Source organism: Pholcus phalangioides, unplaced genomic scaffold (assembly GCF_987345545.1).
Source record: "Pholcus phalangioides strain wild (caught in Gottingen) unplaced genomic scaffold, Ppha-v1.0 ptg000021l_1, whole genome shotgun sequence".
NCBI lineage: Eukaryota > Metazoa > Arthropoda > Arachnida > Araneae > Pholcidae > Pholcus > Pholcus phalangioides.
The window spans coordinates 5,856,317-5,880,622 of record NW_028301614.1 but is presented as its reverse complement, the minus strand read 5'-3'; the positions used below and the strand labels follow the sequence as shown (position 1 = coordinate 5,880,622).

Here is a 24,306-nt window from a genome sequence, read left to right as displayed (position 1 = left end):
GCACATCAAAATTGGACCGTAGATCAGTGGAAACAGGTTCTTTGGAGCGACGAATCAAGGTTCACCCTCTACCATTCGGATGGCAGGGTCTGGGTCTGGCGTCTGCCTGGAGGACGTCTCCTGCCAGAATGCATTGTGCCAACAGTCAAGTTCGGCGGAGGTAGAATTATGGTCTGGGGGTGTTTCTCCTGGTATGGACTGGGACCCTTGGTCCCCATTCATGGTAAGCTCAACGCCGATGCCTACTGCACTATTTTGGATGACAATGTGCTTCCTACGTTGTGGCAGTTTTACGGGGTGGACCCCTATTACTTCCTGGATGACAATGCCAGCTGTCATACTGCAAGGTTAACCAAGGCTTGGTATGGTGCCAATGGGGTTCATCGAATGGACTGGCCTGCCCAGACCTGAACCTTATCGAGAACCTCTGGGACGAGTTTGATCGCCGAATTAAGGGGTGCCCTACCCGTCCAAAATTGGTGAAGGAACTGACATGTCTTCTCCAAGCCGAGTGGAAGAAAATACCACTAGCCGTCACACAAGGACTTGTGGAAATTATGCCCCGGAGGGTTCACGCTGTAATTGCCTCTCGTGGAGGCTCTACCAACTATTGATTTTGAATAAAGTTAGTTTTTCTTTTCTATCACAGGTGTCCAAATACTTATTGGCAGATAGTGTATACCGACAGTTTTTTTTTCAATAAATCGAGGAAATAGCTATTCAAGGTCAAATTGATCAGGAGCATAATAAACATACTTAAAACCATAAATTATAAAAGCTACTTACTGTGGGATTGCTGTTAAAACTTACCTCTGACAACAATCAAAAAATATATATGAACTTAAGGTATTCAACTATGGTGAAAACATAATTTTGGAAGAAAATGTTGATTTTTATTTTTTATGAGAGCCCTATATATCCTTTATGATTCTGAAACAAACCTTGTTTTGTTTATATGATGCTCAAAACCAAAGTTATGTCCATTTTAGTGTTGCGTTTTTACATAGAGTGCTATTTTTAACATTTTACTTGAGCTTGAAACAGGGTTTTCCAAAAATCAATTCATTGTATCATTATTAAATTTCAATGATATTTTGCTATATATTTCAGAGGTTATGAACTAAAGTCTAAGTTCTATCATAAATATTTGTCTAATTATTGTGTTATATAGATAAAACGTGAAATGAAATTTCCAAAAATTTTCACATACATCAACAGATTTGAGTGCAACTTATGAACATACCGTACAATCCTTTAGATTTTAGTTCATAACCTTCACCATTACTAGCTGAATATACTGTGAAAATAAAAAAGCATTCCATTCATAGAATGTTTTGCATGCAATCGTGTTTGGAATACCACACAAATTTTCCATAAAATGACTTTTTCATGGAAAATGATATAGGTAGTTCAAAATTTATTATTTTCATTATTTTGGTACACTTTCTATCAAAAAATTATATCGAAGTTCACTCCAGTACCATTTTAAAGAAAAGTGACAAGAAAGGTAGTCGCTGTGGTGGTCGAGTGGTTATAGTGACGGACTATGCAACGTCCCTTATGGGAGTTGCTTGCCCGGTTCGAAATATCCAGCAATAAAGTGGCAAACGACAAGTGGAAAATGATTAGAAACAAACTTTCGCATGAAATATTATTATTTATTCAATTATATGGGTTAGTTAATTTTAACAATGGATTAGTATATCTTGGAGCCCTCTATTTGACGTTAGCAGTAAAGATACTGGCTCACCAATTGATGATCAACAACAGTCAACCTGTGCAGCGATCGGACATCCGATGTTGTTAGCTTTTCCGTAAATACCAGAGGAGTTTTCTCAGTTGAGAACCGGAACACCTTGATCAGTTCCTGGGGGCCTCTCGGTTGAGGGCCGAACCACCTTGACCAGCTCCAGGGGGCCTCTCGGTTGAGGGCCGAACCACCTTGATCAGCTCCGGGGGCCTCTCGGTTGAGGGCCGAACCACCTTGATCAGCTCCGGGGGCCTCTCGGTTGAGGGCCGGACCACCTCGATCAGCAATGAAGAACTTTGACTGTGAAGATTGTTTTATATTTTGATTCCGGACCTGCCGGAAAACGGATTCAAATAATGTAGATTATTGCATTTTAACAATTCAGCCTAAGGCCAATAGATACGGTAGTAAGACGGTGAACCGTCCTACTAGAGGGCTTCAGTTGAACAGAACAAGATTAGACGAACGCAATGTGAGAGACAAAGAGGGAGGAATTTATACTCCCCTTTTACAAGAAGTTTGGGACCACATGTCCTCGCATGGCCTTTTCGCCTCAACAAAATTATCGAATTTGCATATTCATGCGTCACTATTATAAACATTACAATTTAATTACATTGGAATCTGGCAACATGACATAATCCGGAGAGCTGATCAGACTCTCCCGATTATGTAAACATTACTAACATAACAATATGAAATGAATTGTTCCGACGGAGGTCTGCAGCCCCCCGCCGAAAATAAGTGAGTACAACACTATATTTTCGTATCCGCACAACGAGACTTGCAACAACTCCCCCGGGAAGTTCTTCGATAAAAATAATTTAAACTGGGCTAAGCCTCGCCCAACTATACATATATTGGATCAAACCCCTCCACGAAAATAGCGGCATCGTCGTCATGAGGGAAATTAATTTATGTGGGACATCAGTAGCCCGACCTCTGGCCCGTTCTCGTTCGACAGCCGAAGGACCCCACCCGCCGACTGCCGAACTAATCGAACACTCTGGCCCTTACCGGTTCGCCAGTGGGTCCTCGGGTGGTTTCCGGTAACTGAGAGGTCCCTGGGGTCTAAAATAAGAAGGAATTTCCCACATAACGACAAGACCACCATTAACGTAGAGGGATCGGATCCCGATACGTTACATTCCCCCTCACCACGGAAGAATTTTTCCCAAAAAAAAAAAAAATTCTATAGGTTAAAAAAAGTTAATTTACAGAAATACTTGCAAAAACTATGTTAACATATCACCTGGTATATTAAACTTCCCACTAAAGGAAAAGTTATCGACAGCCAAATCAGTATCCCGATTTTGTAAGTATCGCGAAATTTCAACACTGCTTCTGAATTTTGTCCCTTCGGGAGAGTAATAATAGACGTCAATACGAGGTTCTTTTTTCCTTTTAACGAGAACCCTTTGCCACCCTCTCTGAATCGGAACCAAAAACTTAGAGTAACCTACGGAAGATTTAATGAAATTCGTTTTCACCATCTTAGGAGTGGTGTCCTCCTCGGGATTTTGCCGGTTAAAGGACGTACTAGAGTTAGTGCAATTAGCACTATTTAAGGGCGTTTGTGAAACATGATGTCGACTCGGATTACTGGAAGTGTGTTGTACAAGGACCTCTCTACTCTCAGGTGACTGCGGGACAGGCTCAAGAACGATTTGGTCACTACTAACGAATTTTTTCAAGTCACAAGCATTGACTTTATAGACATTATCATTGGATAAATCCACTATCAGGTAGACAATAGGTGAAATTTTTTCCAGGACTCTACACGGGCCGTCCCATCGTGGTTTCAACTTCGCCATAACATTGCCTTGCGCACTAGAACGGAAATGCGTTCTCCTTAATACCAAATCATCCTGATTAAAGGTGTGCAATAATCTTTTTTTGTCATAATATCTTTTTTGTCTCCTTTGTTGTTTTTTGACATTTTCCTTAACTTGCTTAAGTAAGTTTTCGGGCAAACTCACCCTTTCCCAAACCGGTATGTCCATAGCCCAGTCAAATGGTAAAACTAATTCTCTACCAAGAAACAATTTAGCTGGCGACTGACCCGTAGTTTCCGAGGGAACCGACCTAATAGCAAGACCAAAAAAGGTTAAATTTTTGTCCCAGTCTTTATGTTTATCACCAACATAACAGGAGATCATCTGTTTAATTGTCTTATTAAATCTCTCGGTAAGGTTTGATTGAGGATGATAGGGGGTTGTGAACCTTTGCTTGACCTGGAGAACTTTACAAGTTTCCCTCATAAGGTTTGATATAAAACAAGAACCATTATCGGAAACTAATCTTTTTGGAAAGCCATATCTCATACAGTACTCATGAACAAACTTTTTAGCAACTGCACTTGTCGTAATTCGTCTTAGTGGAAATAACTCTACCCACTTTGTGAAATAATCGACGACGACTAACAGATGCACGTTCCCTCTGGAAAAAACGGGAAAGGGACCCATGGTGTCAATCCCAACCATTTCTCCTGGATGATCAACAGAGGTTGACACCATGCCTCCCCATCGCCTCGTATTGTCGAATTTGCATGTTTGGCATTTTTTACAGGACAGGACAAATTTTTTTATATCTTTACGCATACCGGGCCAGAACGCGCGTTGTCGGCATCGCTGAAGAGTTTTATTGACTCCCATGTGACCTGAAATGGGATGCATGTGCATTTCAGTCAAAAATTTCTCTCTACATGGTGGAGGAATTACTAGCAATTTTTTATTCCTGAATCTAAAAAACAATTTTTGATTTTCGAAAAGGTAATACTTTTCAATTTTTTCATCAATTTTTTGTCTTCCGACAGATTTATCATTAAAATACTGTATAATATCTTGGTAATTTTTTTTCTGTTGAACAATTAACTCAGGTAAATCCAAAAACGAGAACAAATATAATTTATTATCAATTTTTTCCTCGAAATCAGTTTCGGCGGTGACAACAGCGGGCATTCTGGACAGGGCATCAGGGGCCTGCATGGTCGAACCTTTTCTATATTCAAACTTTAAAGGATATTCCTGTAGTAATTGAGCCCATCGGCTTAACCTCCCCTTCAATTGTTTAGCCTCAAAATACCAGGCGACTGCCCTGTGATCCGTTACTATAGTAACAGGTTCTCCTGAAAACCAGGCTCGAAATTTATTACACGCCCATATAACAGCGAGTCCCTCCTGTTCTGTTACCGAATAATTTTTTTCTGCTGAATTCAAGGTACGACTGGCATAGGCTAACGGCTTTTCCCCGTCAGGCTCAACTTGCTGCAAAATGGCTCCAAGCCCAATTCCTGAGGCATCTGTGTAAATTTTTAAGGCACAATCTTTTTTTCTTGTGGTTAGAACGGGAGCACAAGACAAGAGATGTTTCAATTTTTCGAACGCCTGTTGGTGTATTTTGTCCCATTTGAACCTTTGCCCTTTTTTTGTCAGGCCGTAAAGGGGGTTAGCGACATCACCAAAATGGGGAACAAATTGCCGGTACCACCCGCAGAGTCCCAGAAAACGTTGCACCTGTTTTACTGTTTTAGGCCTAGAAAAACTCAAAATGGCGTCGGTTTGGTCCTGTTTTACGTGCCATCCTTCTTTGGTCAAACAGAGACCTAGATATTCCAAATTTTTTTTATAGAGATTACATTTGTCTGGCTTAAGAGTTAAGCCTGCTTTTTCCAAACACGAAAATACTGTTTTCAAGTTTTGTAAATGTTCCTCAAAATTCGAACTGTAAACGACAATGTCATCCAAATAAAAATCGGCACACTTACCGACTAAGTGGCCCAGGATTGTAGTCATCATGCGTTGGAACGTGGCCGGGGCATTGTTGAGTCCAAAGGGCATTACCTTAAATCGGTACATTCCAGAATCGGTTATGAATGCCGTTTTGTCCCGATCCTCTAGCCGCACTGGAACTTGCCAATACCCTGAGGCCAGATCGAACGTAGAGACGAATCGTGCGTCACCCACTCGTTGTAGAATTTGATCGATGAAAGGCAAAGGGTACCGGTCGGGTGCCGTAATTTTATTCACCTTTTTATAGTCGACGACAAATCGCCAATCACCAGTTTTCTTTTTGATTAAAAAACACGGGGAAGCCCAGTTTGTGGAGGCAGGCTCAATGACGTCATCACAGAGCATCTGTTGCACCTGCTCTACTAATTGTTTTTTCCATCGCGGAAGAGAAAAAGGGGATCGAAAAACCGGTTTTCTGTCAGTCACGGTTTTATGCTCAGCAACGTGAGTTCTACCGGGAGTGTTTCTGAACAAATTCGGAAATTGTTTTAACAATTCAAACAACCTTTTTTTCTGATCGGAATCAAATTCCGATTTACTTACTAAATTTTGCATTTTTTCCTGATCAACATCTCCTTTATATGACAACAATCCTCCTTTAAGTTCAAAGTTTTTGAAGTCAACTATAATTTCAGTTTTACTCAAAATATCACTGCCGATCAAGATCCCAAATGGGACCCTGGCGAGCACTATCAGATCTGTGTGCACGACACTGTTTCGTATCTCCACTTGGGCCCAAAGAATCCCCACAGGCTGACAGTACTCACCGGATGCCAACTGAAATCTATCACCGTGATAGGGTCTAACTTGATTAGTGGGTGAACCAACCTGCCGAGCCAGATCGAAACTGATCGCTGAACAATCGGCACCGGTATCAATTTTTGCTGTCAAAATCTTGTTAACTCTCACAACTGGATTAAGAAAACTAAATTTTTTACTAGGGGTCTTTTTACCCATGGATACACTACCCCTTCTCATGTATCCCAGGTCTAGTTTCCCTGATTCCCATTTGATTTACAATTTTTTACAATATGGCCGATTTGACCACAACCAAAACAGGTAACTTGTCGAAAAAATTTATTTGTCCTAAAAGGCCGTCTTGAAGGTTGTACTACATTTTGTGTAGGTCCCACACAATTTTTTCTAACTTCAGGTTGAAATTTCTCAACACAATTTTCACAAGATTCAAAATTTTTACGAGATTCAATTTGAACATTTTCACGCGTTGCAAGAAATTGATCTAACATTACAAATAATTGTTGCAAAGAATTAGGCTTCCTAACTTCCAAAAATGTTCTCACATTATAGGGTAATTGTGACATTATAAGTTCAATTTTGTCCGACTCCGGAACGGTTAAATCGAACGACTGAAAAAGATCTAACTTATGTAATACGAAATCAAGGTACGAGCCCGTCGAAAACTTTTCAGAGAATAAAGCACGAGCTAATTCAACCCTGGTATGATACCTTGAAAAGGTTTGTAATAACAAGCCCTTGAAACTTTCCCACGATTTATGGGGGCCCCATTTTTCCCATTCGTGCCTGCCTATCGTTTGCCACCAGGCCTGAGCACGACCTTCAAACGTGCTTACAACTAACTCGATCTTATTAGGAACACTGTAAAGATTAAAATACGATTCACATTTTAATAAAAAGCTTCTAACGTCTTCTCCACTACCTGAAAATATAAGACTACCAACACTGCGTTGGGTCAATGGAACCAAAGCATTTGCGGGATTTAAAGGTAATGCCGGGGGAAGTATTACATGCGTCTCGTTATAAGGATTTGACATTGTTGGATAAGTAAAGTTCATTTGTGAACCATTATTCGATTGTGAACCACTTGGTTCCGGTTCAATTTGTACACGAACATCATCACCTAAATTTCTAGGCGTACTATGATTATTAGAATTCATCTCTAAAATCAATGTTAAATATCAAAAAAATTTTTTTTAGCGAAAGTACTTTCCACCCGCGGTTTGCCACACTTACTGAGAACCGGTCGAGCCCCCAAAATTGCAACGTCCCTTATGGGAGTTGCTTGCCCGGTTCGAAATATCCAGCAATAAAGTGGCAAACGAGAAGTGGAAAATGATTAGAAACAAACTTTCGCATGAAATATTATTATTTATTCAATTATATGGGTTAGTTAATTTTAACAATGGATTAGTATATCTTGGAGCCCTCTATTTGACGTTAGCAGTAAAGATACTGGCTCACCAATTGATGATCAACAACAGTCAACCTGTGCAGCGATCGGACATCCGATGTTGTTAGCTTTTCCGTAAATACCAGAGGAGTTTTCTCAGTTGAGAACCGGAACACCTTGATCAGTTCCTGGGGGGCCTCTCGGTTGAGGGCCGAACCACCTTGACCAGCTCCAGGGGGCCTCTCGGTTGAGGGCCGAACCACCTTGATCAGCTCCGGGGGTCTCTCGGTTGAGGGCCGAACCACCTTGATCAGCTCCGGGGGCCTCTCGGTTGAGGGCCGGACCACCTCGATCAGCAATGAAGAACTTTGACTGTGAAGATTGTTTTATATTTTGATTCCGGACCTGCCGGAAAACGGATTCAAATAATGTAGATTATTGCATTTTAACAATTCAGCCTAAGGCCAATAGATACGGTAGTAAGACGGTGAACCGTCCTACTAGAGGGCTTCAGTTGAACAGAACAAGATTAGACGAACGCAATGTGAGAGACAAAGAGGGAGGAATTTATACTCCCCTTTTACAAGAAGTTTGGGACCACATGTCCTCGCATGGCCTTTTCGCCTCAACAAAATTATCGAATTTGCATATTCATGCGTCACTATTATAAACATTACAATTTAATTACATTGGAATCTGGCAACATGACATAATCCGGAGAGCTGATCAGACTCTCCCGATTATGTAAACATTACTAACATAACAATATGAAATGAATTGTTCCGACGGAGGTCTGCAGCCCCCGCCGAAAATAAGTGAGTACAACACTATATTTTCGTATCCGCACAACGAGACTTGCAACAACTCCCCCGGGAAGTTCTTCGATAAAAATAATTTAAACTGGGCTAAGCCTCGCCCAACTATACATATATTGGATCAAACCCCTCCACGAAAATAGCGGCATCGTCGTCATGAGGGAAATTAATTTATGTGGGACATCAGTAGCCCGACCTCTGGCCCGTTCTCGTTCGACAGCCGAAGGACCCCACCCGCCGACTGCCGAACTAATCGAACACTCTGGCCCTTACCGGTTCGCCAGTGGGTCCTCGGGTGGTTTCCGTTAACTGAGAGGTCCCTGGGGTCTAAAATAAGAAGGAATTTCCCACATAACGACAAGACCACCATTAACGTAGAGGGATCGGATCCCGATACGTTACAACTAGCGATGCGAGGATCCGGGTTCGAACCCCACAGTGGTGGTCAGCTAAAGTTGGTTTTCTGTGGTTCCCAACTTCAAGGCGCAAATGCGAGCCGATCTCTCCGTTAAAAAGTCTTGCCACAGAGAGCAACAGTCCTACAACGATAAATCATTCAATCATAACACTTCACTCATAGTTAGAAAAACTGGTGGCAGATGGCAGCACTACACATAACAAGCATTACAGAGAAACACAAAAAAACTTCACGTCAGGTTTCACTACACGTACACGCACATTCCCGCATGTACCGATTCGTTGGGGGTTCCGCGGGGGGGGGCATGTGTGGTGTAGCAGTAGTAGGTAGGGCCTCCAAAAAATGGCTCGGGGATCCATGATGTTCTTAAGTCAGCCACCTCGTTGGGCAATTTGCCTGTTGTGGCGTTGTATTTGTATTTTCCTTTAGAATAAAGTCAGGATGCATAGGAAAAATTGCTTGATAGAGAAATTTTTGTTTGGTATATTCATAATTTTTTTTCATTTGGTTGAAATTGTCATTTTTTTCAATCAATGGAAAATGATTGCTTTTCAGATGACCTGCTATTCTTTGCTTCTTATAACAGAACAAAAACTTGAAGTTATTTTATTTTTTTTCTTTACTGAAATCTAAACATGCGAACAGCATAATATTTTATAATATTGGTGTGCATCAATTAGCCACTGAAACCTTCTTGTGCACACTTGAAATGGCTTTATTGCCTCCTTTACTAAAAAAAAAAAATGGTTCCTACTCCCTTTTTTTTTGTTTGTCTCTAATTTAAAGAAGAGCTGAGGGTCAAAGCCTGAAAAGTCTAATCTTTTGTTTGTGATTTTGGGTGAAGAGAAATAAGGGGAAAAAATTGGTATATTCAAAAAAAAAAAAAAAATTGTTATATTGTAGGACTTTTATTTATTAAATAGAGGTTTAACCTTTATTTTTTTTTTTTTAGAATTTCAAAGAAAAATTTGTTAAATCAAGGAATTTGTTGATTCATAGTTCATTATATAGGGGTCTGACTGTATATCTACTAGTTTTGGATTGTCCATTTGGCATGTGAAATCATGCTGAAATTTTTTTTTTCATAACAGGTCTAGAAATTTACTGATCGAATGTGTTTTTTTGGATGCTTGTAAAAGGCATAAAAGTTGTGTTGCAGTTAAAAAGTGAACAAGTTATCTTGTGGTGCTTGACTGTATTGCCGTGCTATTTTTGTCTAAACATTTTGGTATTCTTTTGTAGCTTCAAATATGCCAGGGTCATTGTTTTTTTTTTCACTTCCCATTCTTTTTCAACCGAATAATAACTTCAATAACAATACATTCATTTAATTATCAAATATTGTTACTTTTCTCTTGCATTATTATTACCCTCAACCATAAGCGGATACGTGCTCTTCGAACGGGAAAGGGTGATTTTCCAACTCCACCCTCCTGCCTATGCAGGTTTAATTGGTTTTCTCCCATCCATTTTCAATATCGGATGTATATAGTAAAATTTGAATCAAACGCAGAACTTGAAACATAACTAGCTTGGAAATCAATTTTATTTTAATGTTTGGAAAAATACTCAAAATTTTATGTGATATGTAATTATCCTCATCATATTCATTAATGGTTAATTAAAGAAATTAAATGATAAGACATGCATTTTCACTGTTTCGGATTAATTTTACTAAGCAACAAATTTAAATCAAAATCATATTTTTCTTTAAATCATGATTTAAATCTAAAATTTGTAAGTCTCCTACAAACAGGCTGTATCCTTCAGGCAATTTTACGGGACATAGTCTACAGTAGTGTTCAACCGGTGCTGTGCGTACAGTGAGAACTTTGGGCGGAATTTTTGCATGCAAGCAGATACAATCTATGTAGTGGCTACCTAATTTTAGATTTAAAAGAAAATGGTAGCTAAATTTGTTATTATTTTGGTTTTCACCATCAATGGTCTGCAAATTATTTCTCCTATATAATCTTTAGTTGGACCGCAAATAATTATTTGCAAAATGATATTTTAATTTATGGTTTTAATAATTTGACTGTCAAAAAATGAATGAATAGAAAAGTTATAATTTATTTTATTTAGTTATTTTTTGATAGTTAGAAAATTATTCCTCATTTTTATTTACTTTTCGCTAGATAACAAATTATTCCTTCTTTTTAATTATCTCTCTCTCTTTTGCCTGTCTACAAATAATTTTTCTGATTTATTTTATTTTTGATGCTTCAAAAATTATTTATTTTTTATAATCCACAAATTATTTCTCCTATTTATGTGCAGGTCCAAATTATTTTTAATATGTTTTGCCTGTCCAAAAAATGTCTCTCCCATTTCTGCCAGTCTGCAAAATTGTTTATTTCTGCAGGTGTAAAAAGGTCAAATAACACTGGTCTAATCTGAGAAGTGATAAGTCTAAGTCTTCCCCCCTTAAATTTTTCCTTACCCTCAAAGTTAGAAATCACAAATGAATTAGAAAACTGTCAGTTATTTGGAACAAAATAGTATCCACTACGTCTGTAAAATGTCGTGGAATGTCGCCTATTCTGGAATGAGGAAATTCTGCAACATATTGCTAATAACCAAAAAGAAGCATCTTATGATCACCATAGCACAGGCCATTAAAGCGTGCGTGTATCTTCACTGAAAATGATGTCCCGAAGCTCCCGAGATGAAGATCAAAATCAAAATCAACACAATTGATGGGCGTAAAACTCCTCGTTTTCTGAGAAAATAAGCAGTAGTGTTATCCTGAGCCCAATGGGGATGTAAACTGCAGTCTGCTGGCCAGATTTAGTAAGGTTGCACAAGCAGCTGTTAAAGAATCAGATCTTCACAAAACTTGGGTGCTTTGGTTACATTGTCTAACATGAATTTGTATGGGATTTTTCATTAATGATTTTATTCCAGAAAATTTTCCAGCTTATGCATGTAAAAAAAAATCTCAAATACATTGTCTCATTACCTATTGTTCTAGGGGCTGATCTTTGTTGTGGATAGCAATGACCAAGAAAGAATTTCCGAGGCTCAAGATGAACTTCAGAAAATGGTAATGCTTTTATGAATTTTTCCTTATATTTCGTAAACTGATGTGTTTGTGTGAATTTAAATTCTGATCAAATCATTCTTTTGTAAATTTAATAAGCTTATCACTATTGGATTGAATTTCTACAATCTGTGGCTGTGGTTTTGGTTTACATTGCAGTTTGGGCTACAATCTCTTTCTTGTTTGGTTTCAAATCTTGTTTAAGGCTTGGATGTTTTGGTTTAAACCAGCGTTCAAACTTTAACAATCTCCTAATCTAAATTATACTTCAGTACATGAAGTGGTTATAGTGTATATCCAGCAAGCAAACCAATGCATTACACCAGCGTTTCTCAACCTTTCTGAATCTAAGGACCAGTAGACTGTCTGAAATTATTTGACAGGCTACTTATTTCTGTACTAAAGGACATTCCTTTAATCTTTTATAGGGCAAAAGACTAAGGCACAGATTTTAATACTTTTTTGCCTTGCTATAATGTCAGAAGGTATGAGGACATGCTACTGTAGAAATTTTATGAATATCATTGATATTATGCAAATTATGATGTAGGAAATTATTGTCCCACTGCCCATTTAGCACAGCACGCTGCATCAAGTGAATGGTGGAATAATAATTTCATACTTTGTATCTATGTAAAAAAAATCAAGCGAATGAAACAAAATTTTATTTAAAATTGAAGTAATGTCTAAAATTACTTTATTCTTTGGTACAAAACATAAAAAGAAATCTAACGCATAAAGTATTAATACCAGATTTAGGAGCTATGGAAAAGGAGCAAAACAAAAAACTTTACATAAAGCCACATCACATTCCTTACAAATCATATTCTTTTTTTTTGTTTAGCCTTTGTTCTGCAGAATGCATAGCACCTGTGTTTATCAATACGGGGCGCAGTAGCCCAGGTCAATAAGATACTTGCCTAAAGTACCAAAGGATGTTTAGAGGTTTCCCGAGTTTGATACCCGGTTCGTTCTTGTCAGAAAACTTTCCTGACACGAGTACAACAGAAAAGGCGACATGACCACAGAAAAAATTGCTACCGCAGGGAGTCCTCCATCGAGGGGTTAGCATACCAACCACTCGACGAGTATAAAAAACAAGCCTGCCGTTCAGAATCGGCAATCAATTTTATATCCCGGTCTAATTAGCCCTCGTGTGCAGAAAATGACCGTGGTGCAACAAAAATGATCAAATTTATCAATACAAATTGGTATATATGATCCTACATTTGAAAGATGTAATTTATTTTCAACTAGCTATAATACCCGGCGTTGCCCGGGTTTTTTTCAATGAGGCTTTTTTGGATCATGTGATATCTACCTCTTTCTTTGAGGGACATGCAAACCGTGTCTAAGTTCACCAATATGGCGACTTCCTGCGCGACTCATGAAAGAAACAAATCTAGATTTAAAGAAACGTAAAAGTAAATAAATATATTTTTCTTTTTCAAAAGGGTGCTAGGTATTTCGATTGCCCCCCCTCCCCATTTGAACTTCAAGCTATCTATCTCTGCCTGTTTCTGCTTCAAAAAATGCTTAATTAAAGTTGTGGAATTTTTTCAATGTACTTTTCACGGGCCCATATTTAATTTTAAAGCAACCTAAACTATATCCATTTATGCAGTTCAATATTAAAAGACGGACACATTAATTTTCCTGACTGAGAAGATATAAATAAAAAGTTGAAATCAATGTTATTGCATGAGTATCCATCTCGAAAGTAGATCCGGCTAATTGCTTCATATTTAATTTTCGGGGCTTAGTACTAATATCTCTAAGCGAACTCAGTATTTCAAAAATCGAGTATTGAATACAATTTTTAAAACTATTGATTTGACAGAAAACTCCACCAAATTTCCCCATTTCTACATTAAAATCGGCAATTTTAACACTGATTTCTATGAGGATCACCCTTTTCCTGACCGTCAAAGTGATGCTGATAATGATTATGACGTCATTCAAAAAACCTCATTACTGGGAAATATTATACATATATTGACAGCGTTGAAGAAGTGGCAAGCCATTGTAAAGGCATATACAAGTCTGAAACTCTTTGCTAGGGAACCACGGTAACCACATTAAACGTTCGGAAAGTGATTGTTGAGGCCCAAAAACCATTGTTCCCGGACAGTTTTTTGCCCGTTTGGGGCACTTGCCCTGCTCTGACGAAATTTTAAAGTAGCCTATCGTTCAAGTCGGGTCCCATTTGGTATATTTGTAAAATTTGGTGACGATCGATCTAAAATTGTAGATTTGTATAGAGAACATACACACACACACACACACAGAAAATAAATTTTATATATATAGATCACAGGCCACCCATCAGGATTTTCTCTTAAAAACTCCATGTAAGGGTACATAACCAGGGTGTTTTTTGCTGGAAAATATGCTTATCAATGCATTTGCTAAAATTGAACGGAACTATAAATGACATGGGTTTCTAATGGTTATGAGTTATGAATGTAGTTTTTTCTCTGTTTGACCTTCTCTATAGAGCTCAATTTCCCTATTACCCACAGGCAAATGCCTTTAGAGGAGCTAGAATATGCATGCAATGCTAAAGGAACTATTGCTTATAACATCTGTGCCATAGCATTTGAAAAAAAAAAATTCAATTTATGAAGATTACACATTTAATAATTCAAAACAAAAAAGTAGTTCATTAGTTATGACACATTGACGACAAAAAAAACAAAAAATCGAAGGATGCGTAATTAAAACTGTCATTATTATTTTAAAGCTCTTGTGAGCAAGATTTCTGGCATCGAGAAATTTTTGATACCAAATTATACATTGAATTACAATGAAATTGGTTACTTGATTTTCAAATAAGGAAAATTTGAACTCGAACGCCATAGAACAATGATATCCCGATTCTTACCGGTAACGAGCGAGCCAGGAAGATATATATACTCCCCACTTTTATGAAAAACTTTCATTATAGGCAGGAAATGCATCTGATATCAATAAAATGCTTCCATCTGTGAACAAAATCCCAACTTCATATAACTTCACAAGACAAAAATAATAAATTCCAATAATTACTTTAATTTTCAAGGGTAGAAAAATTATCCCAAAGACCTATCAAAAGGCAGGGGCGTAGCCAGAAATTTCGTTCGGGGGGCGGCACTTTTATTTTGGGGGGGGGAAACCAAAGTGACAAAACAATGGATTTGGCCATCTTTTTCGCTTTTTTCGGTCATTTTCTCACATTTCGGGGGGGGGGGGGACCAGACCCCCAAGTTTCATATTGTTAATAACATGAAGTTTGGTTTCTGTTTAATGCTGTCATGTGCAGTGCTCCCATCTGCCATCAATTTTTCTAACTATGAGTGAAGTGTAATGAAAAATTGTATCATGTGCATCTGTCGCTCTGTGGTGAGACTTTTTAACGGGGAGATTGGCTCACATTTTACGCTTTGAAAATTAATACTGTTTGACCTTAATTATCCAGGCTAATGTTTGAGGAGAGGAGTATGGATAACAAAGTCACTGTTAAGCCGCCATTAAATAGAAAATAAGTTGCAAATATGGGAGTTATCGCAAAACTATTTGAATAAAATATAGGTCTGTATTCATGCATTTTGCCTGTTTGACAGGAATTCAGTGTACATTTTCATGTTATTCATGTTCAACAATCACATTTTAAATAGAGGATAGTAAAATGTGAAAAAAAACCCTTATTCATACGATTATGTTGATTAGCCAGGTCTGATTTTTGCACCAATAAATGAAACATTTGCTTGATCCCTCATAATTTTATCCTCAAAATTTGAGCAGTATATAACCAATAATGAACTAAAAAAAAAAAAATTTACCCTTTAATTACCCTTGAATGTCCCTTTTTTCCGAGGGCCGCCTTTGAATCGAAAGTTTTGACTGGTGGTGGAGACAAAATTTATATTCAGAAATGTTGTTACAATCATTGGTATGGCTATGGATGTTGTGGCTCTTCATTGGTGGTGGGGAGGGGAAATCTTGTGAGCATTGCTTTTTTCCTATAGATACCCTTTTAGTTACACAAGACAACATAAAATAAATGAGAAATTTATTCATACCAAAGAAGGTACGACCTTGTTGAGTGCAAGTGGAATGACAACTGATTTGTTTTTTCTCCCCGAACGACCGTAATGCCACACCCTTCATGTTAGAGGTTCCATAACGAATATTAATGTGGGACAGGGTCACACACACACAGATCTAAAGGGCAACAAAACACAAATTTAGAGAGCTGCAAATTTCAGATAGGGTGAGAAACACTGTTACAAAAATCAAAATTTTCAGCTTTTCTCTCCCCCCCCCCCCCACCACAAAAATCCTAGCTGCAGCACAGATATGGGTATCTTTCCAGTTTTCAAGTAGACAATCTCAGTTTTTTTTTCACTTCTCATTTTTTTTTACCAAATCATAACTTTGACAACAATACTTTTTTTCATTACCAAATAATATTACCCTTCTCTGTATTAATATTAGCCATCAAACTTACATTATTCAAGTAACAATTTCTTTCTCAGCTCTTTTACTTTCCGTGAAGTTTTGAAATCTTTTTTTACCCCTGTAAATCCACTCACTTGCCAGATAATCCTCTTTTGGTAAAATGAAGGTTTTACTGTACTGATTAAAAAGCAGAAACTTTCGAGATGTGTGTTAGCTTAGTTTTTGGGAAAAGTCAGTTTTGTGGAAATCTGTGGTCCAAAGAGAAGTAAGCTTAATTTCTGATCTTGGGTATTTAATACAATATTTATTTTCAGCTGAATGAGGATGAACTGAGAGATGCTGTCCTTCTAGTATTTGCTAATAAACAGGACCTGCCTAATGCAATGACAGCCGGTGAGCTTACTGACAAGTTGGGTTTAAATCAATTAAGAAATCGAAAAGTAAGTAGTTTTTCTGACATTTGAATTTTTTTTTCAAAAGAATCTTCAAAATAAATATGCTGTATCACATTTCTCTTTGACATAGGTTAACTGAATGGGTGTACCTGTTTTTATCAATGTAGTTAAACCCATATACAACAAATGCTTCATCTAATGCTTGTAACTGATCAAAGTTAGAGTTTTAATTGAATGAATAAATTTGTGTTATATAAAGCAAAAGTTTGTCTCCTGGAGACTAAAATCTCACTGCACAAGAGATTACCATAATGGATGTTTCCATAGGAAGGGTTCGGACAAAAGCCCAAAAACCAATTGGTGGTTTTCCCCATTTCAGGTGAAAATTGGAAGAGTGTAGAAACTGATTGAATACTCCTGCTGCAACAAGGAGGATAAGTACAACTACTACCTTTGGCAGAGAGTGTTAGATCATCCACAAGAGCAATAGCAATATCGTATATTCAAAACCCAAAATAAATAAAACATCTTTTTTTCTCAGAGTAAAAATTTTTGGTGAAAACAATCATCAAAGAAATAAATGAAAAAAAAATTGTGTAATTCATTGTAATTTGGCCTTTAAAATTAGTTCATGAACTGGCACCAACTGGAGAAAAAGTATTTATCAGCACTTTCATGGGAAAGTGTTCAATTAGTGTTTTGAAAAAATACATTGGCCCGAAATATGTGAATGAAATAATGTTTGCGCAGGAGCAGGGTCACCAGGCAATATATAAAAAATGAATGCAAAAGTGTTTTCATCATTGTACCTTTTTCTGAAGCACTAAGAGAGGGCTCCCAAAAGATATCTTTTCTGGTGATCTGAAAAACTTGTAATTTCCATGTTGGAAAACTGAGTTCCATGGAGGAAATCGCACGATTGTTTAACTATGCTTTAGGTACAATGAGCTAATTGAATTGTTGTAGGTCATTGTGAATCAGGTACAATGAGCATCATTTCCTTGGAAAAATATCAGGACTGGCAGTCTTTTTGCCTCGCTAGTAAGACGCTTTGCCATCTTCTAATATAAAGTTAGTTGAATTTCAAAACCACTTGTGGACACTCAATCAAAAATTTTCTTTCCATAATGTCCATGCAGAACTTCTGAGATTACAGTATACTCTTCAAGCTTCAAATTCTTCTTAATCTGTTGGCTCTCATGCATGTCCAAAGTTAAATGAATGACAAAACAAATTATTAAGCTTAAAACACTCATTATTAAGCTTTTTTCCTGTTTATGTGAATGTATTGTAGCCATCTCAAGTTTTGAAGCTGATTTTTCACTCCTCATTTTAAAGTTAATTGAGGCATCTTCCAGTCATACATTTGCCAACTGACATGATGACTCATATTTTCAGGAAATTTCCATTATATGATACAGTGGATCATGCTTAATATATGCCACTGTTAAGATGGTGCAATATGAATGTATAAAGGCACACTCACAAGTTTCAATGTGGGGGTGAGATCAAGATTTCTTGAATATAGATCGACGTTGGGCTCTGTTTGAAAGAAAGCCCACTTCTTAACTGGAAAATGTTTCAAACATACATCTACATTTATGCTTTGCATAAAGCACTTTCTGTATCATCTGTCAATCCTCAGTATAGAATTTAGTTGGAGGCTAATAATTTAGCATCGTAAACAAAAAACTGGCAGGCACTGAGGCAGAGATAGACTTAAATGTCTGGGAAGGGGGAGCACGAGGATGATGTCAATATACAGTGAAACTCCTCTAAGATGGCCACTTGACATTCTGTAAAAAAGTGGCCACCTGCAGAGGTTTCTGCCGAATAGAGGTTGAATGACAGAAAAAACACATTTTAGGAGGCATGTCAAAATATTCCTGTGTCTCAAAAAAATCTTATGTTCAATTTATTTACAATGCCCAAAAAACAGATACGTGTGCAGTGTGAAATCTCGTTCCAACAATACGCGATATAATAAATCCCTCTACAATGGTATTGTTTCAAATCTTGTTTAAAATAACCTATAGGCTGTAATGTAAAAACTTCTCTCGATAGAATGACATCCTTTACCTCTCTATAACTATGTTTTGGGAGAATTTCGAAACTGCTACAACATTTATTATTTTAATTTACTTTTCGCTTTAAATATTCTTAAGTATATTTTTTAACTCATCTTACATGTTTCAGTACTTCAGAGGACGTCTAAAAATATTAGTTTTGGGTATCTCCTAATCGCCAAAATTTGTTTAGTTTTGCTACTTCATGCGATGATAATATTGCCTCCCGATTCCTCTCCAAAGACATTTTTTCCCTTGGTCCAGTATCATCATGTGTATCGAGATTTTATTGCATTTTATACAAAACAAAATAGCATATCATCTGATCAGTTCCATAATCTATATTATCCGTTATCTCTTCTTTCTTTATAACAAGTTGTACATGTTCCTTTTTTTTCACTTTTTTCCTCACTGTTGTTCTACTGAATCTCTGCATGCTAAAAAGTGAATAAAGTATCTGCAAAGCCAAAACTTCCACATCCTTTACCTATTACATATACTTCCACATCCTTTACCTTGTCATCTTGGAGCAAATTTTTAAACTGTCTTATTAGCTAGCAGCAACTAAATAGCATTAGCCTTTGTCATCCTATTTACAAATGTTTCCAACTTCATAGTGTCACACATGAACAGAAAACCGGATTTATCTGAAAAGGTATTTATGTTTATTTTTTTTTAACGATTACAAGGTTATGCAAAGAGAACTACTAACTCTGGATGTATTGGAAAGGAAAAAAACGCACAAAAACCTGGTTTTTTTTACTTTTCTCTATAAGGAAGTGGCTGCTGACCGTGGAATAGGGGTGATTATGGCTATGGAGCCAGTTGTCCATTCTGAGAAAAACTTACAGCAAAGGAAAGTTTGCCGGAGAATAGAGGCAGCCACCTATGGAAGTTTCGCTGTATATAAAAACATATATACAGGGTGCATAGAAAACAGGGTATGGCATTTTACTGTCATACTGTTGTTCATAAAGGTATACTTCCAATTAGAAAATGTTTCCAAATAACATGTAGTACTCAGATATGTCATTCCTATTTCTAGGGATCGTATAGTTATTAAAATAAAAACTTGATACAGTCCTTGTGTGCAGTCAAAACCCAGTTAGAAAATTGTTGCCCTCTCTCTCCTGATCCCAACAAAAAACATTCCATGCTTCTAATTACAATATTCAGTGAGATATTCAAATTAAAAAAAAAAGAAAAGGAGGGAAAGTTGGAAGAAACAGCGTTAAATGTGGGTAAAATGGTTTTCCCACATTTAGAGCTTTTTCTTCCCAACTTTCTTCCATTGGCAAAAACTTTCTAATTTGGTTTTGGGGCGCATGCACGAGGACTGTTTAAAAAGTTGTTTTTTTTAAATTTTAATAACTATATAACCCCTTGAAACGGGAATGACATATCTGAGTACTAAATCTTATTTGAAAACATTTACCACCTGGCAGTCGAGTGGTTAGGTAACTAGCTTGTCACTGGGCAGGTCTGGGTTCGAATCCCAGTTCGGGCATGGATGTCTACTAACCTAACACTAACAAATTCCCTGGACAGATCATGCTGATCCCTTGGGGAATACGTGAAGATCACATTTATTATTTTGTAATTGGAAGTATACCTCAAGGATCAACTATTCACCAGTTAAATGCCATACCCCCCCCCCCCCCCCGTTTGCTACTGGTCCATCCCTGCTAGCAAAAAGACTTTTTTTCGCTACATCACATTTTTCCCCCCTGTAATTTTCATGTACTAATTTCAGTTTAGGTTTATATATTTTAGCTTCAAAAAAAGGGAGAGTGTTTCCTCTTTTCACCAGCGCTTTCATTTAAAGAAGGCTGAAGTTATGAAAATAAATTTGTGCAAAGCTACTTGGAGTAATTGCGTTTGGTGATAGCTCTATATTTAAACAATTTTTAAAAATATCCTAACCTTCCCCCATCTAATCAGTATTTTACTGTTGCATTTTGTTTCTGAATTCAAACCCTATTCCCAAATTATATAAGTATTTCTACACAATTGTGAAAGAAAACTTCTTGAATTTTCAACAAAATTCTTCAACTGCTCTTTAGATGGATCTTTAATCATGCAGATTCACTGGGACAAAGAAATTCTAATTCACCAATAAATACATCATAGTCAAGTCAGCTTTATGAAATCTGATACAATCTCATTTTCATTGATTTTGTACTTGTACATAAACAATTTTGCTATGATAATGAAGTCCTTTCTTCTTTTTTTTTCACTGTCGTGTGCCTGTCTTTGTTGCAAAAATTTCATTCTTCATATTTAAACTTAACGGATTTTTCATTGTTTTTATTCATGCATTAATTCTTTTTAATTAAAATAGTGTAAGAGTTTTTTCTTGTGTTTTCAGTGGTACATTCAAGCGACGTGTGCAACACAAGGCCAGGGTCTGTATGAAGGCTTGGATTGGCTTTGCAATGAGTTGTCCAAAGCAAAATGAAGAATCAAAGTAAAATGGTCAAAAGCTGGACTTTCATTTGAATGTATAAAATTCTACTCATTTTACTCAGATCTCTTCCAGTGCACTGACTATAGAATGGAAGAAGAAGAAAACACCACTTTTCTTTCCTTTTTATTTTCACCCGCATATATATATATGAAAAAGGGAAAAAAAACCGGTCCCTGTGTTTGAGGTTTCTTATATTGTATATCTGCATAGTTTCATGTACTTTTCCCATTACTCTGTTGCAAATTTTATTGAATATGTCATGGATCGCGCATATAATTATTTGAAGAAAATTGCAAATGATATATTGTGATGGATAGGATGTGGGAAAGTTTTGTTATTTTGTATCTTGGAAAAAAAAAGAAGAAAAATTAACCGCTTTCTTTTTGCAAAAATGATTTTACATACAATTTTGTGTTCCTTCCTCTGTGAAATTTTTCTCATTGTGTAATAAAAGAAGTGAAAAAATAATTCCACGTTTGGTTAAAATATGTCTTCATTACATATTTTAAGACTTAGAAATGACACTGTGATTGCTTTTTTGACAAGTTGAATGATGCATCAAGATCAAAGATGCACAATGGTAAATTGATAAAGTGTGTTGAACTGGGACTAGAAAATGAGAAAACAATTTTTTTTTCTTACGACTCTGCTTACTGCTGATCTTTTATCTTCACCAGAGGAAAAAAAATTGACAGATAATTTCAAAGTATAACACTCTTAGACTTTTTGTAGAGATGAGCTAAAACCAGGGTTCCTGTTCTTAACCAGATTGGTTAATTTTTCCCTGCATAGTAAAATTATAGAGCAAAGAGAATGATTCAACCAAGATGTCTTGTCTGCTTCTTCGTTTTGGCACCATGGCTGACAAGTAATTTTTGTCATGCAAGCTAAATATTTTAATTCTCACTGAACTTGTCACTGAATTTTTACAATATAACGTCTGCAATTCTGAAACTTGCGTTAACTTCCTTGAAATGAGATTTCAATTTAAAATATCTCTGTACACACTGCTTGGGAACCACTAATCTTGATTTGTTAGTGCTAGGTATAATGTCAGAGCGGTATTAATTTTTTCTCTTGTGATGTGCAATGTGTCAGCGTATCTATTTTTTTTTAATCATGAAATTACTAATGGGTGGGAAGGAGGAATGAAGGAGTTATACAGTAAATGTGCAATTAATTAAATTGTGTTTGAATGAAAACCTTCCATATGATAAATACCAGCTGTATTTATAGTTAAGACTATTACATGGCCATTATATGTTCATTTATCATATGGCACGCAACTCAGTTGCATGCTTGCCTGGATGGCAGGAGGATCCAGGGTTCGATTTCTGCTGAAGAAAAACTTTCCCAAGTTTGTCTCAGCATTAATATTTACATCCAGAAAGTATCTTTCTTCGATGTGTTTGGGCTGACAAAATACTTCCCTCACGAACATAACTACATTAGAAAATATGGCTTTCCTAAAATGCAGGTCAAATAGCAATATATTGAACTCGATATCTGTACTTAGTTAACAGTGGCTCAAAAGCATAGCTAGCTTGGGGTAGATAATTTTTTTTCACTTTTCTTAGGCCTGGGTTCAGGCATATTATTCACAGGCCATTTTATAATGAATTTGTTGTGTGAAAAACGAGCTAAAAAGTACCATCCCAGACTGGAGCCAGTGCTGTCGTAACGAATGGGCCTACCGAGAGCGCGCACACAGTCCATAAGGGCATGTGATTTGGTGCAATGATTTTAAAGAAGGCATAGAAATTCATAAGTTGGTATTTTCAGCTAATTGCGGGTCAGCAGAATATCACTGTCTGAGGAAGGGGCGCAACTAGTTGCTTGGTCAGCTGGGCGAGCACGCATTTTGGCGTCCCCTTGTAATGCTGACGGAGCGTTTGAAGGGTGAAATTTATGGCCCGGGGCACTAGACCCGTTTGCTCCTCTACAGTTGCGGCCCCGTGTAGAAGTATATGAAAATAGAGCATGCCACAAAGGCTCATAGACGGAAAGACGAAAGTCTGAGGGGAGGGGGGCATGATGTCAGTTATTTTTCTCATAAGGTCTGTCGACTCCCGCTTTGACGCTGCGGAGGGAGCATTGATCCCCCCCCCCTCGTATCTCCGCCCATGCCAAGGCTGATCAAATTTCCTTGAAGAAAACACGAGATAAAGGGGGGTCTTGGGTGCGACAAATCGCCAATGAGAGCCATACCACAACAAACATGTCAAAAAAAAAAAAGTCAATTAGTCGAATCTTGTTTTAACGAATACAGTTATAGCGAAAATCTCGATTTAACGCGAACACTTTTCTAATTCCCCAGATAAGTTTACATAAGAACAGCGCAAAAACCTGGAATTTCTTTATAATGCAATTTTTCATTATAACGAAGTGATTTATCCGGTGTCTTGGAGTTCGTTATAACGGGATTCGACTGTACTGTATTGCTAAAATCACTAATGGGAAATGAAGCATTTCCTCTTAAATTGCAGTGGATCAAAACCAATTTCATGAAAAAAATTCAACTTGTAACAGATAATTGGGATATAATATATCGTTGGTTTCGAAAATTAAAAAAATGAAAACCGTGTCGTTGAAAGGGGTCATTCAAGTATTACGTCAGCATTGGGGTTAGGGGGTTTTGGATTTGCTGACTTTTGATGACAAGGGGGGGGGGGTTGAAGGTTGCTTACGTCATCAACCACCCCTTTTTGAAGATATGAAATATTCTAAGCTGCTGACGAAATTTTGCTGGGGAAGGGGGGGGGATGTCAGTGTTTTGCTGACAGGGAGGGTGGATCAAAAATTGGCTGAAAATGTGCTTACGTTATACTTGAATGGCCCCAAAGTGGAAAAAAGTGCGACAATTTTAATGTCCCCGAAAACACGGGTCGTATGGTCAGAGTTAGCATCAAAACGGAATCCACTTTTGGACATATGACTTCCAGTGTGTGTTAAAAAAAATTCCAAATCGGTTC

The 24,306-nt window shown here is 37.3% G+C and overlaps 1 protein-coding gene across 1 annotated transcript in view; it reads left to right on the top strand.

The window, feature by feature from the left end:
- The window catches only part of Arf4 (ADP-ribosylation factor 2), a 42,161-nt gene extending 20,359 nt beyond the window's left edge, over positions 1–21,802 (top strand). Inside the window, exons 4-6 of the mRNA XM_089249167.1 lie at positions 11,898–11,969; positions 16,721–16,846; positions 21,236–21,802. Coding sequence (XP_089105293.1) covers positions 11,898–11,969; positions 16,721–16,846; positions 21,236–21,325 — 288 coding nt within the window. The 3' untranslated portion in view covers positions 21,326–21,802. The remainder of the gene's footprint in view (positions 1–11,897; positions 11,970–16,720; positions 16,847–21,235) is intronic.
- The last annotated feature ends 2,504 nt before the right edge of the window (positions 21,803–24,306 follow it).